This window comes from Populus alba, chromosome 5 (genome assembly GCF_005239225.2).
Source record: "Populus alba chromosome 5, ASM523922v2, whole genome shotgun sequence".
Classification (NCBI taxonomy): Eukaryota; Viridiplantae; Streptophyta; class Magnoliopsida; order Malpighiales; family Salicaceae; genus Populus; species Populus alba.
The window spans coordinates 21,424,404-21,437,230 of record NC_133288.1 but is presented as its reverse complement, the minus strand read 5'-3'; the positions used below and the strand labels follow the sequence as shown (position 1 = coordinate 21,437,230).

The window sequence follows — 12,827 nt, the reverse complement described above, 5'->3', positions numbered from 1 at the left end:
CTATTACATATAAATAGCCAGAAACGTATAATGGAAAGGGCTATGAAGGATGAACTTTTGGCAGCACTTACAATTCGCCGTCACAAACTGGCCCGTGATGTAGGACTATCGGAGGGTACCATTTCGTGTTTCACAGGCTTTTTCGTTGCTTTACCAGTGGGGATAGGATAGGTAGAAGCAAACACATTCTTACAGACCGATAGGATTGGCCACTGTCATCGCTCATCAGTCATCATTCCATGCCCTCTGGTCAGCCCTACCCTGGCCCCTTTGGGCAAAATACGACAGCCTTTTCAATTATCACTGTAATAAACAAAGGCTTATTTCTTCCATCACATGGTTTTGGTTATCATCCTCCTCCCGATTTGTTCCACGCGCTGCCTCTTGTCTCCCGATGCCAGCTGGGTGGATTATTATGGCTCTGTACACATTTCGAGAGCTTCTCCGAGAGCAACACTCACAATTTATCATAATGTTAAATGGCTAAATGCCATGACGAGGGGGGAAAAAATGTTATCTTGTTAGCATTATTATTAATTATTGACATTAACAATACACTGAAACAAGTGGGGGGAAGTACTCTGGCAATTAATAATATTTTCCCCTAGTGTTTTGGTGCGGCAGTACTTAAAAAAAATATTTGTTTTTATATTTAAATATTCAATTTATTTTTTATTGGATTATCTCACTTTTATGATACGGATCATGAATTTGACATGTTAACCCAGTAAACCAATGTTTCTTCCCCTTATTTTATTTCTATTTTCAATTTTACCATCTAATATTGAATTAATTAAGAATTAAACTTCATGATTTGTTTTATTTATTTTCTACTAGGTTATTTTGGTTTCATGACCCGAGAATAATATTTAATGGGTTAACTTGAGTTTACTCGGTTTTTTTTTAATTTTATCATTTAATATTGGGTGGGTTAAGAATCAAACTTCATAGTTTGTTTTAATTTTTTTTTTCTATGGGAACATCTTGGTCTTATGATCAGAGTAGCGGGTTAAATCAAGTCGTTTTTTTTTTCTTTCAAGGGGTTATTTTGGTCTCATGTCCTTCAACTCTATATTTGCTTTTTATTGGGTTGTCCATATCTCATGACCCGTGTTACAAGTTTGACAAGTTAATCTGGTTGACTTAATTATATTTTTTTTTGTAATTGACTTTTTTTCTCAATTTTATTATTCAATATTGTGTTTTATTGGGAATAAGGCTTTATAATTTATTTCGATTTGATTTTCAAGAAGTTATATTGACCTTGTAACCCAATAACAGTGCTTAACGAGTTAACTTATACTAACCTGGCTCATTTTTTGTGTCATTCTTTGAATAAATTTTTTTACAAATTTCATTGTTCAACATAAGATCCGACATGATTGATTAAGATTTAAGCTCTATAGTTTGTCTTGATTTGCTACTCATGAGGTTATTCTAGTCTCATGACCAGAATTGTGGATCTGATAAATTAATCCAAGTTAAATCAAGTTGTTTTTTTTTTAATTTTCTACAAAGTTATCTTAATCTCATAACTCGAGTAATGGATTTGACGAATTGACTTTGATCATTTTTATATTTTTTTTTAATTGATTTTTTTTAATCCTATCCTTCAATATAAAACTAATTGTGAATTGAACTTCTTAATTTATTTTGATTTTTTTATGGAGTTATTTCGATTTTATGATTCAAGTCACAAGTTTAACATGTTAACTTGTGTTAGTTTTATAAATATTTTTTTTTCAATACGGATTAATAAAAAATTAAACATGATGCTACGGCGATCACTTATTGGACATGGGCTGGTCATCACTTGGCACCACGTGGTGTGTCTTTATGCCACCGGCCTTGGATGCCTACTTTTGTCTGTATAACGATAGTATTATTTTCAGGCAACCACCACAATTTGATGGTAGATGGCTCGAAAGAGGCAAAGGGTGAGAGCCCTAGCTAGCAATCATCAAAGGGATGGGACTGCCTATTCCTAAAAAACGCAGGGAAGTAATTAAATATTCATCTGAAAAATATTATATTAATTGTAATTATTGTTTATCAAGTCCACACGTGGCTTGCTGGTTGGATCTCGGTGACCAAATCCAGGCTCACGTGCATCACCGTTACTAGTGGAGAATTTTAATACCCTCTGACTCATTTTTACTCTTGTCTTCCATAAATATTTAAAAGCAAAGCAAGGAAGGTTAGCAAATGGAAGTAACCCAACCCTTCGACAGCGGACCCTTGCTCGAATTTAGATAACTTGAATAAATTAGCCCATCGAACGAGGTCACTGATTATCCACTGCTTGGCCATGATTATCTACGTACCTCTAATTAGTTATTAGCCGAGTAATTACACCATTTGGATTTAAAAGATGACAGTGTTAAAGAGGTTTTTTTTTATATAAAAATAGATTTATTTTATTAAATAGTAATATTTTCTGTATTAATACAATTACACAGTAATGTTTAAACATTTGAGGTTATTTTAGAAAAGCTCTAATAATGATTATTAAATCTAGATCAGCCTAATTGGTCTATCTAAATTTAAAACCGAACCGAGTTTTATAAAAAATAAAAAAAATTAACCTGATAAAAAACCTTAATTAGCTCATAACCCAATTATTTTGGGCAAATCTTATTATATATATATATATATTTAAAATGTTGTTTATTTTAAAATGTATTAAAATAGATATATTTATCTAATTCATGACTTAGACCTTATATCATGTCAACCCTTTTATCTAGTTTAGTAATCATATTTTCAATCAAAATGTTCAAAACATATTGCATTTTAGAGGCTTTGAGGTTCTGGTGTATAATGTTTTTTTAAATATTTTTTGTTTTTGAAATGTATTAAAATAAATTTTTTATTATGTTTTTCTTTTATTTTTAAAATTAATACACCAAAATCATAAAAATATACTAAAAACTATCAATTTTTTATATTTTTTAAGTAAAAAAAATATAAAACATGAGTAGCAGATGTGTCTAATACCCTCTTAAAATTATGTTACGAAAAAAATATAATATGCAAAAAAGACTACGAAGAAAATGAAAGAAACACCATAAAATTTCGTATCCGATTTTTCGGCTCCATTCATTAATGATATTCAATTTGGATTTAACTTTAATGGTTAAAAGTCAGCATCATTTTTGCTTTATTTTGTGTTGCTCTTGTACTTCTATTTAAAAGTCAGCATTTAATGGCTGCCGTTTCCTCGCGATCTTAAGAGGAGCGAGTAAATAGTCGTCGCCGTTCTTTCAATGATCTTCCATGGAGCCCTTGTATTAATAGGGTTTCAGTTGGTGGTAGCTGAGCCTCGTGAAGTCTTGTACTCTTTTTTTTTTTTTTTCACTCCTCTTCTTTTTCTTGAATGGGAAATATTTTAAAGGAGAACTGGAGTTTCTGCCCTTTTCACTTGCAATATTGTTGTGTAGGCTTTGTTGTATGTTTTTTAAAAATATTTTTTAATTAAAAATATATTTTTTAAAAAATCAGTATATTAAAATTATAAATATATATATAATATTTAAAAAAAAAATAAAAAAAAAACTTTAAAAAACATGTAAATCACTTTAGCAAGCACACCCTCTATTTTCACCCAACTTTGTTGTGTTTGCGTGATGGTAAGTTGCGTTTGGAGGTTCAGGGTGTTTGGAATGTAGTAATTGTTGTTTTTTGGAGTGTTTTTTTTATTTATAAATATAATAATTTTTTTTATTTTTAAAAAATATATTTGATATTAACACATAAAAACAATGTAAAAAATATATTTAAATAAAAAAAACACAGTTAAATCACCTTACTAAAAATTCACCTAATCGATTTTTTCTTCCACCTAGGGTATGGATTAGCAGCTGCTAGCTGCTAGCTGGCGAGTTCTATTATGTGAATTTAGAGTCCCTTTAATATAATTTATATATATTTTTTTTATTTTGAGTTATAATTTTAAACTTATCTATCATAAGTAATTTATAATAAAAATAAGTTAAATTGACTTTATTAGAAATAGTATAAGTTAAAAGTTAAGAATTTAACTTTTAAAGTAAAATTCCGGACTCAGATTTATAACTAAATATATTTATAGTTTTTTAATAAAAAATAATTTAAATATAAATCAAAATTATAGCAAGAAAAACCCATCTAGTTGACAAGTGATATATCACCATCCAGGTTTTGGATCTTATATAATGTCAAAAGAAAAAGAAAAAAAGACTAGAGTTAAAGTTTTCAATTACTAGCCTGTCCTTTTTGTTGTAATCGCGTCAAATCCTAACTCGTGGCTCCAGCTTTCACCTCATATGGCCGATCAATCTCTTAACGAATCATTAATTGAATCACTTTGACTAGAATATTGATAGTTTGTTTGTCGTTATATAAGATTGTTTTTTAAAAATATTTTTAATTTAAAAAATATATTAAAATAGTATTTTTTTTAAAAAAATTAATATCGCCACATAAAAATAATATAAAATATTTTAAAAAATAATTTTTAAAAAATGCTTTTCAAAAACATATTTTTAATTTTTTTTTATTAATGATTTTAATATGCTGATATTTTTTTAAAAAATTAAATAAATATATTTTTAAATAAAAAATATTTTTAAAAGTATTGTAAAGTATAATAACAATCGATGATAGTCTATTTGAATTCATTAATAAAAGAAAGAAAAAGGTGATGGAGCTTGGGAGGAAATGGTGGGACATTTACTAGATTTTGACGACATTAATGGATGTCTTAATTCCATCGAATTTAATTGTGGAAAAGATGATAGGGTGGGGTTTACTCCAGAATAGAATTTAATTGACGTGTAGACACCGTTAAGCAAGGGAACACCGTTCTTTCTGCCGTTTGTTTCTCTCTGTTTATTTTTTTTTTTATCAAAACTTGTGCCGTGAATTTGTGTGCTGCTAGATCTCCGTTCCGTTTACGTCGGTGCTTGCCTGCTTGTTGAGTTCAGCTGTCCAAGATATTGTGATCCATGCAATTCCATGATCAACACACCTAGGACGTGGAATGGTGTAGAATATAGCTTTTCACCAACCCCCCCCCCACCCCCCCCCACCCACACACACACACACACACACACACACACACACACACACACACACACACACATCACACACACACACACACACACACACACATATATATATATATATATATTTTTTTTCCCTTTCGGTTGCCTTTTCTTCGTTGGAATACAATCCAGCCCCATCATCTGACTCAATTTGGAACTTGGATCCTTTCAAGCCCAGGTGATTCTGTGATGGTGTTATATTTATCATCTATTGAGCAAGATGGGGGTTGGTTTTGCACATCTAGATTTATTAAACCCGACTCAATAATCAACCCAATTACCCATCCGAGTAGAGTTTTATATTGAACCTTGAACCGGGTAATAACTGATCTTATCAAATTTAATAATTTTGTGAGTTAATTGTCCAAACTCTGTAAGACATGATTTGAAATTTTGTTTTTTTAAAAAACAAGCATCTTTTTAATTTTTTTTAGATAATATTATTTTATATTAATTAGCTCAATCCATAACTCAAGCCTCAGAACAGGTAATAGATTGGGTCAAATTTTATAATTATGTCCAAATCCTGTTTTTTGCATTTCTATTAACGATGTTGGTTGAATACAAATACTAGCCCGTGGTTGTTTCATGAAGGTGATTTTTTAAAAACTATATTTCCATGTTTATATACCATTACAAAAAATTATTAATAAAAAATATTTTTCAATCAAAAATTATTTTTGCTTGTTTTTTTTGAATTTTTTTTTATTTTCGGCGGAGTACAATTCTAAAAAGTTGTAAAAAAAAATTATATATATATATATATATATATCTTTTTTCAACTATGTCTCTTATAATTTGATTTAATTTAATTTTTATATTATCTTTGATCTTTATTTGTTTTTATTTTATCATATTTTTAATTGAATTTTTTTATTTGTAAGATTTGATCTTTATTTTTTTAATTGCTATTTATTTTATTTAAAATAATTTATAATTTTTTTTTAATTATGAATTGAGGATCGATATCCAAATTTATACATTTATAAAAATATTTTATTTTTATTAAATTTTAATTTGAAAGCATAACATAAAATAGCAAATCCAATCACAACCCTTCAAAAGTTATTCTTGCATGTATTTTCAAGTAATGCTAGAATTCAATATAGTTCTGTTAAAATGTAGCCAACGAGATTTAAATCTCATATTCCGAGAAGTAAAGTTTCCAAAAATTCTTCCACCTTGCATGGATGGTTTATCTTAATTGGAACAAAAATATGAACTTAATTTTAATGCCTCAACCCCACTTCTAGTACCCAAGCCTGGTTTTTGTTCTGGCCTAAGCTGGAGAGTTTTGTAGGAGAAAACATGGGCAACGCAGAAAAAGTTCTGCATTATGGGTTTGAAGCCCAGATTAATCCAGACCTCACATTCCTCATCTAACAGCCCATCACAGACAAGGGAAGGTAGCCATCGTAGCGCTAGGCTAATGAAATTAGCGAGGAAAATGAGGACTCCAGCTAGCTCTAGTCCCTGATAAGCTAGAATTCAAGGGATTGGATCCAATTCTTGGAATCAAATAAAAAAAAAAGACGTCGTTGTAGCTTTATGAATCACGACAACAACAAAAATTTTATGAAATTAAAAGAAAAGGCATCTTTGAATCATTGTAATGCCTTGTCAAGGACAGGAATCGAGAGCACCAAAGAATTCTTTTCTGGTTTTCTGACAAGTAGCATATCTGAAAAAAATCATGCTTCTACTTCGCTTGAAGGCTGGATATTTATCACTGGAATGAATATGGACAATAACAGAGTCGAATCCTGAAGAAGCCGGTGCTGATGGGACCTGTAAGGACGCGTTGCTTGTGAAAAATGTAGTCTACTTTTACAAGGTTCCTCATGGACAAGTGGGTTCTTTCCCTTTTTGATGAACCTGGGAATAAATTTCCCAGCACTAACAAATTTGATGCTGCCTATATAAATCTACCCCCACCTTGTCTTAAACTTCGATACACAACTCTTCACATTTTCATTTTTACGGTTTTTCTCTTCCCAGGATCACAATGGTAAGTTGCCATCAAGCAAGATTTTCATTTGCTCAAAGTTCGCTGACTTTTGTTTTCTGATCAAGACTAATTAATTGCATGCCACAGAATTATGAAGGATACGGCAATAGCCATGTTTCAGTCGGACCATGGGGAGGCCAAAGCGGGGCACGGTGGGACGATGGAGTGTATGACACCGTAAGGCAGGTGGTGATCTGCCATGGCGCAACTATTGATTCCATACAATTTGAGTATGACAAGAGGGGGTCCTCTGTGTGGTCAGAGAAGCATGGCGGGACTGGCTGTTTTAAAACAGCTAAGGTCAGTATTATTAGCCGGAAATGTCATACAGCTTGTTTAATAAATTTCTGACTAGAGCGAACAATTTCTAAGATGTTTCACGTAGAATTTTGGACTCAATTTTGCAGGTCAAGCTTAATTATCCTGATGAATATCTTGTATCCATCAGTGGCCATTGTAGTCGTGTGGTGGAATATGGTCCAGTGCTTGTTCGATCATTAATGTTTGAAAGCAACAAAAAAATGTATGGACCTTTTGGTATCCAGTATGGAACCTATTTTTCAATTCCAATGACTGGAGGCAAGATAGTTGGCTTCTATGGCCGCAGTAGCTGGTACCTCGACTCCATTGGAGTATACTTGATGCCTCTCCTGCAACGAAATCCATCGGATAATTTTGCTACTTCACGAAACTACACAACAAATGGGACAGATGAGAAATACAGAGACGACAATTATGATCTTGAAGATGAACTAGGCAACAAGGTTGGTAACTTGGTAACCCAACATCTGTATCTTGTTCTGTTTTGATGGAGTAGATTAAGCTAAATTATGTCATTGAAATGAACTCTACTTATTTCCAGGCTGTTATTAGGAGAAAAGAGACCAATACTAATGGGTTCATGAACACAAAACAAGCAGTGTCGTATGGACCTTGGGGTGGTAATGGTGGAAATATATTTGATGATGGAGTTTATACAGGAGTCCGCGAAGTTCATTTAACACGTTACGGAGGTGTTGTTTCGATTCGGATTTGTTATGATCTGAATGGGAAAGCAATATGGGGAAGCAAAAATGGAGGAAGTGGAGGAATTAGATTGGACAAGGTGCCTCAAACATGCTTCAAACAACCTTGTTTATTACAGTTTTTTCTCCTCGAATTGCTTAGGATGCTTGCTAATAATTAAGCCATTCGTTTCTTGTTCTTGAACAGATACCTTTTGATTATCCATCCGAGATCTTGACTCACATAACAGGATATTATGGATCAACAATCTTAAGAGGGCCTGCAGTTGTAAAGTCCCTTACATTGCACACCAACAAAAGGAAGTATGGACCATTTGGAGAAGAGCAAGGGACTTCCTTTTCCTCTGCATCTAACAATGGAATCATCGTTGGATTTCATGGAAGGAAGGGATGGTTCGTTGACAGTATTGGAGTCCATGTCCTAGAAGGAACGTTGCCAGTCCCTAGACCAATACCTAGACCTTTTTACGAGACCAGTGAGGTTCAACAAGTATACGAGGTGCGTATTTCTTAATTAATTTAGAGGCATATGGTCTTGATTTAATAAAGCTACGTACATACAACAAAAAATAGTAAAGATGGTGGTTAATCGAGTGTAGTTTTAAAGTGAAAAATTGATGATCATACGGTCTAAAAATCTGTTTTCAATAGGTAGTCCCTGGAGCAGGGAAGGAAGCAGCTCCATTGGTATCAGGGCCGTGGGGTGGCGTTGGAGGCAAGCCCTGGGACGATGGAGTGTTCTCCGGGGTGAAGAAAATTTTCTTGACAAAAGGAGAAGGCATATATAGTATACAATTTAAGTATGACAGAAATGGCCAATCTTTTTGGTCAGCTAGGCATGGAGGAGGCAGTGAAGGGAGCATTAATATGGTAATTACAGACTAATAATACTAATTTTATATGTTTATTCAATTCAATTTTGATTGTTTCCTCGATTTACTAGTGAAATATTAATGGCATTCTATACACTTGTGCTAAATAACAGATCAAATTTGACTACCCATATGAAGTCCTTACAAGTGTTTGTGGTTATTATGCTTCTTTCACCGGAGATGATCAAGGCAGGGGCGTTGTCATAAAATCTCTCACGTTTTATACCAACAAGGCCAAGTATGGACCATATGGGGAGGAAATTGGAACATTTTTCACATCCACGAAGACTGAAGGAAAAATTATTGGGTTCCATGGAAGGAGTGGGTGTTACTTGAATGCAATTGGAGTCCACCTACAGCAATGGTCCAATGACTTGGCCCAGCAAGGACTAGGAGAAAGGGTACGCCCTGTCAAGATGATCATCAACAGGCTCTTTAATTAAATCCACTTTCTCCTTAATGTATGTTAGTGAAGCACCAAATTAAAAACCTAGAAAAAAAAAAAAAATTCTACGTTGGCATTAGAATATTATGAACTTGAAAGAATGTGTTTATTGGCATGAGAATGTTATCCTCCATGATACTATAAGCAATGATAATACTAGCTTGTTAAAATTTTGCCAATCATAATTTACTAGTCTAATTGCACAAGATGAATCTTTGGAAACTTTTTTGGATGGTAGATTAGTCTTCTCTCCATGTTTAATAATATATACCAGATCATTTACCCACACTATGTTGTCAGTTAGATTAATTTTTTATTTGAACATACAAAAGAAATATCCAGACATTGCTAATATTTTTCTAGTAAAAAAAATTTAAGATTGACCCGATATAACCTGATTGATTTAATGGGTTTAAAGGTAATTCAGATAATCGATAAAAATATAATTTGATTCATAAAAATTCAAAACAACATATTTTTTTAAAAAATAACATTGAAATGATAATATATTGGATTGATCTGGGCTAACTTGAGTTAACCTATTAAATTTTTGATCTGAATCATGAGACAATGATAACCCTCTATATAAAGTAAATCAAAACAAATTATGAAGCTCAATTCTAAATATATTCAATGTTGAAAAATAAAATTAAAAAAATAACAAAAACACTTGACCTAAATTAACCTAACAAACTTGTGAATCGGGTCATGAGATCGAGATAATCTCATAGAAAATAAACAAAAAAATAACCCAAGTCAACTCGAATTAATCTACCAAACCCATGATCAAAATCATGGGGTTGTGATAACCCTATAAAAAATCAAAAGATTAAATATTAAAGTATGAAATCAAAAGATAAAAAAACAAAAAAAAAATTATTGAAATGAATAGTATTTTGTGATGTGGGGCATTGTAAAAATACATTTTCTTTTAGTTTATACTATAATGTTTTAGCCATTGATCATGTTGAAAACTCAATTTGTTTAGCACCTATAAACATTCTCTTGATTTAGAAATTAATTATTCTCAAGTAATTGATTATTCTTGTATAATTTTATAAAATAAATTATTCTTTAATTTTTGTTTATAGTTGCATAAAAATTATCAATGCATTTTTTTTTATTTAAAATTGTTTTTCAAATCATGAAAAATATTTATTAAAAAAATATGTTGTGAATAAAAAATATATAGTCTTATATAAAAATATAAATAAATAACAAAGAAGTTAGTTTTAACTGGAGAATCTTTTGAAAAGATTCATAAAAATGTTTGCTGAAACAGTTGTGTTTTGATAATTTATTGAAGAAAAAAAAATTCTTGTAAAAGACATGTTATTTCCTACTTTATTATAAAATGTTTTTGATGATAAAATTTCTAATTTTTATGCATATAAACTTTCTAAATTAGATAAAACGGTTCATACATGTATACCAATTTTTTTTTCTTTTTGATAATTTTTTTTAAAAATTGAATCAATACTATTCATTACCTGAAAATAAAACTCACAACATTGTAGTGTTAGTAATTTCAAATTTTCATCAATGCCATCTTCAGCGTTTTTATATTCAATATAAAAAGCTTGAACTGATATATCACTTAGCCTTCTTGTTTTTCTTTCTTTTCTTCCTTGTCCTTGATTTTTACTCCAATATTTCTACCTAGGATATATATATATATATGTTTTTTGACCTCCTTTCTTGCAAGGGTTGTGTTTGAAAACTTTCTTGAAGGTGGCATCTGGAATTTTATTTTGATTGTTACCATGTTTATAATCCTGATTGTAATCCCGATCCTTTCTATAACCTTTAGGTTTAAATTATTTAAAGTTATCAAAGCTTTATCATGGCTAGATTTAGAATGAGAGACAAAAGGTACACTATCGAATCTTTTCTTTCATGAATCTATCCAAATCATTATATTAAAAAGCTGGGATTTGCAGCTGAAATCGCATTTTAAGATTTAAATTTTTTTATTTAAAATTAAATTTTTAATATTTTTAGATTGTTTTAATGTATTGATATTAAAAATATATTTTTTTAAAAATAAAAATATTATTTTTATATATTTCTAATTAAAAAACACTTTGAAAAATAATCATTATTATATTTATAAATATAATTCATTAATATTTCAAGTCCTTTTTTAAAAGTATTATAAGTAAGGGATTAACCACTCTTTCTGAAAAAAAAAAAAAAAAAAACTACTGGATAATTGCAGTATCCATATCTAAATCTTGCTGAAGAATATCTGATCCTTCAAACAAAAAGGATAAAATATATTCTCTATCTGATAAGGGATTATGTACTGCCCAGGATCCCGTCTGTATTTGGACAATTGCTCACAAAAGATATATGATGGTGCATAAGCTAAAAAAACAAAAAAAATTCAATCAATCACCACCCCATCTCGTTGGGGTCAGCACCAAAATCTTGGCCCAAACTACTAGATCTTGCCATTTAAGACTGGCCCAAATATCTAGGTCTTCTATCTTCACAATCATTTGGGCCTAGCCCAAACGACTCAAAAAAATATTATGTAATAGAGCTACTAGATCTTGTCATTTTGTGGTTAAGATTGCATGACAATGTTACTGTGATGTGATGAATGCTTAATTTGTGGCTTTCGTTATTTTTTTTGTATGAGATTTTCTTAAGTAAATCATTACCAATGTTTATGTAAGAGAAAAGAGTTTAATTGTGTTGCTTGTGAGGAGCAACAATGTATTAATAAAAAATAAGTGTAAAAATAACATAGAAAACGCATTTCAAATGAAAATGGTCAATAAGTAGTTAGAAAACACTAGAAAAGGATTCTTTAAAGATAAATGGTCGTGAAGAATTGTAGAATTTTAATAGAGACATGAAGAAACATTATTATTTTTTATTTGAAAAATTCAAAGTGTGAAAATATAATTTTTAAAATTTATCTTATCTTAGATAATGTATAATAAGATTTTTTTCTTATTTATTTAGATTGCTTTTTCTTCTTCATAAATTATTTAGGAATCAATCTTTTTATCTCTTTTTTAGTGCATGATACTTTTTCATGCTGAACCCATTATCATTGTGAAAAAGACAAAAAATGTTGAGGTTCCTAATGTTTGAGTCCCTTTTAATGGAAGATGAGCATTGCAAGAAATATTTTCCCTTCATGAGAGTCAACAGCTTAGCATGTGTGGTGGTGATAAATGTAGGGTTAAAAAACTGATATTATTATGAAGATTTTGCTATTTGAAAACGAAACTATCTTTATCTAGTGATATTAATTTTTTCTACTAAATGTGATTCTTCATTATTTGTTTTACAATATTGCAGCAGTTTTTATTTAAATAGTGTTTTAGGCCAACTTGTGTTTTTAAAAAATTTATTTTTTTTTATATGTTTTGGATCGAT

At 30.6% G+C, this 12,827-nt stretch overlaps 1 protein-coding gene across 1 annotated transcript; it reads left to right on the top strand.

Annotated features, from left to right (window-relative positions):
* Nucleotides 1-6,933: 6,933 nt before the first annotated feature.
* Nucleotides 6,934-9,604, top strand: LOC118062271 (jacalin-related lectin 3). Its single transcript, XM_035075999.2, has 7 exons — nucleotides 6,934-7,092; nucleotides 7,180-7,392; nucleotides 7,500-7,856; nucleotides 7,955-8,197; nucleotides 8,305-8,616; nucleotides 8,769-8,987; nucleotides 9,103-9,604. Exons 1-7 carry the CDS (start codon nucleotides 7,090-7,092, stop codon nucleotides 9,430-9,432), a joined length of 1,677 nt encoding a protein of 558 aa, XP_034931890.2. The 5' UTR covers nucleotides 6,934-7,089; the 3' UTR covers nucleotides 9,433-9,604.
* The last annotated feature ends 3,223 nt before the right edge of the window (nucleotides 9,605-12,827 follow it).

What these genes read in the sequence shown, in the direction of transcription:
- LOC118062271 (XM_035075999.2), top strand. An exon ending in AGGTTCAACAAGTATACGAG is followed by an intron (nt 8,617 to 8,768) that starts GTGCGTATTTCT and finishes TGTTTTCAATAG; the next exon opens with GTAGTCCCTGGAGCAGGGAA. An exon ending in GTGAAGGGAGCATTAATATG is followed by an intron (nt 8,988 to 9,102) that starts GTAATTACAGAC and finishes GCTAAATAACAG; the next exon opens with ATCAAATTTGACTACCCATA.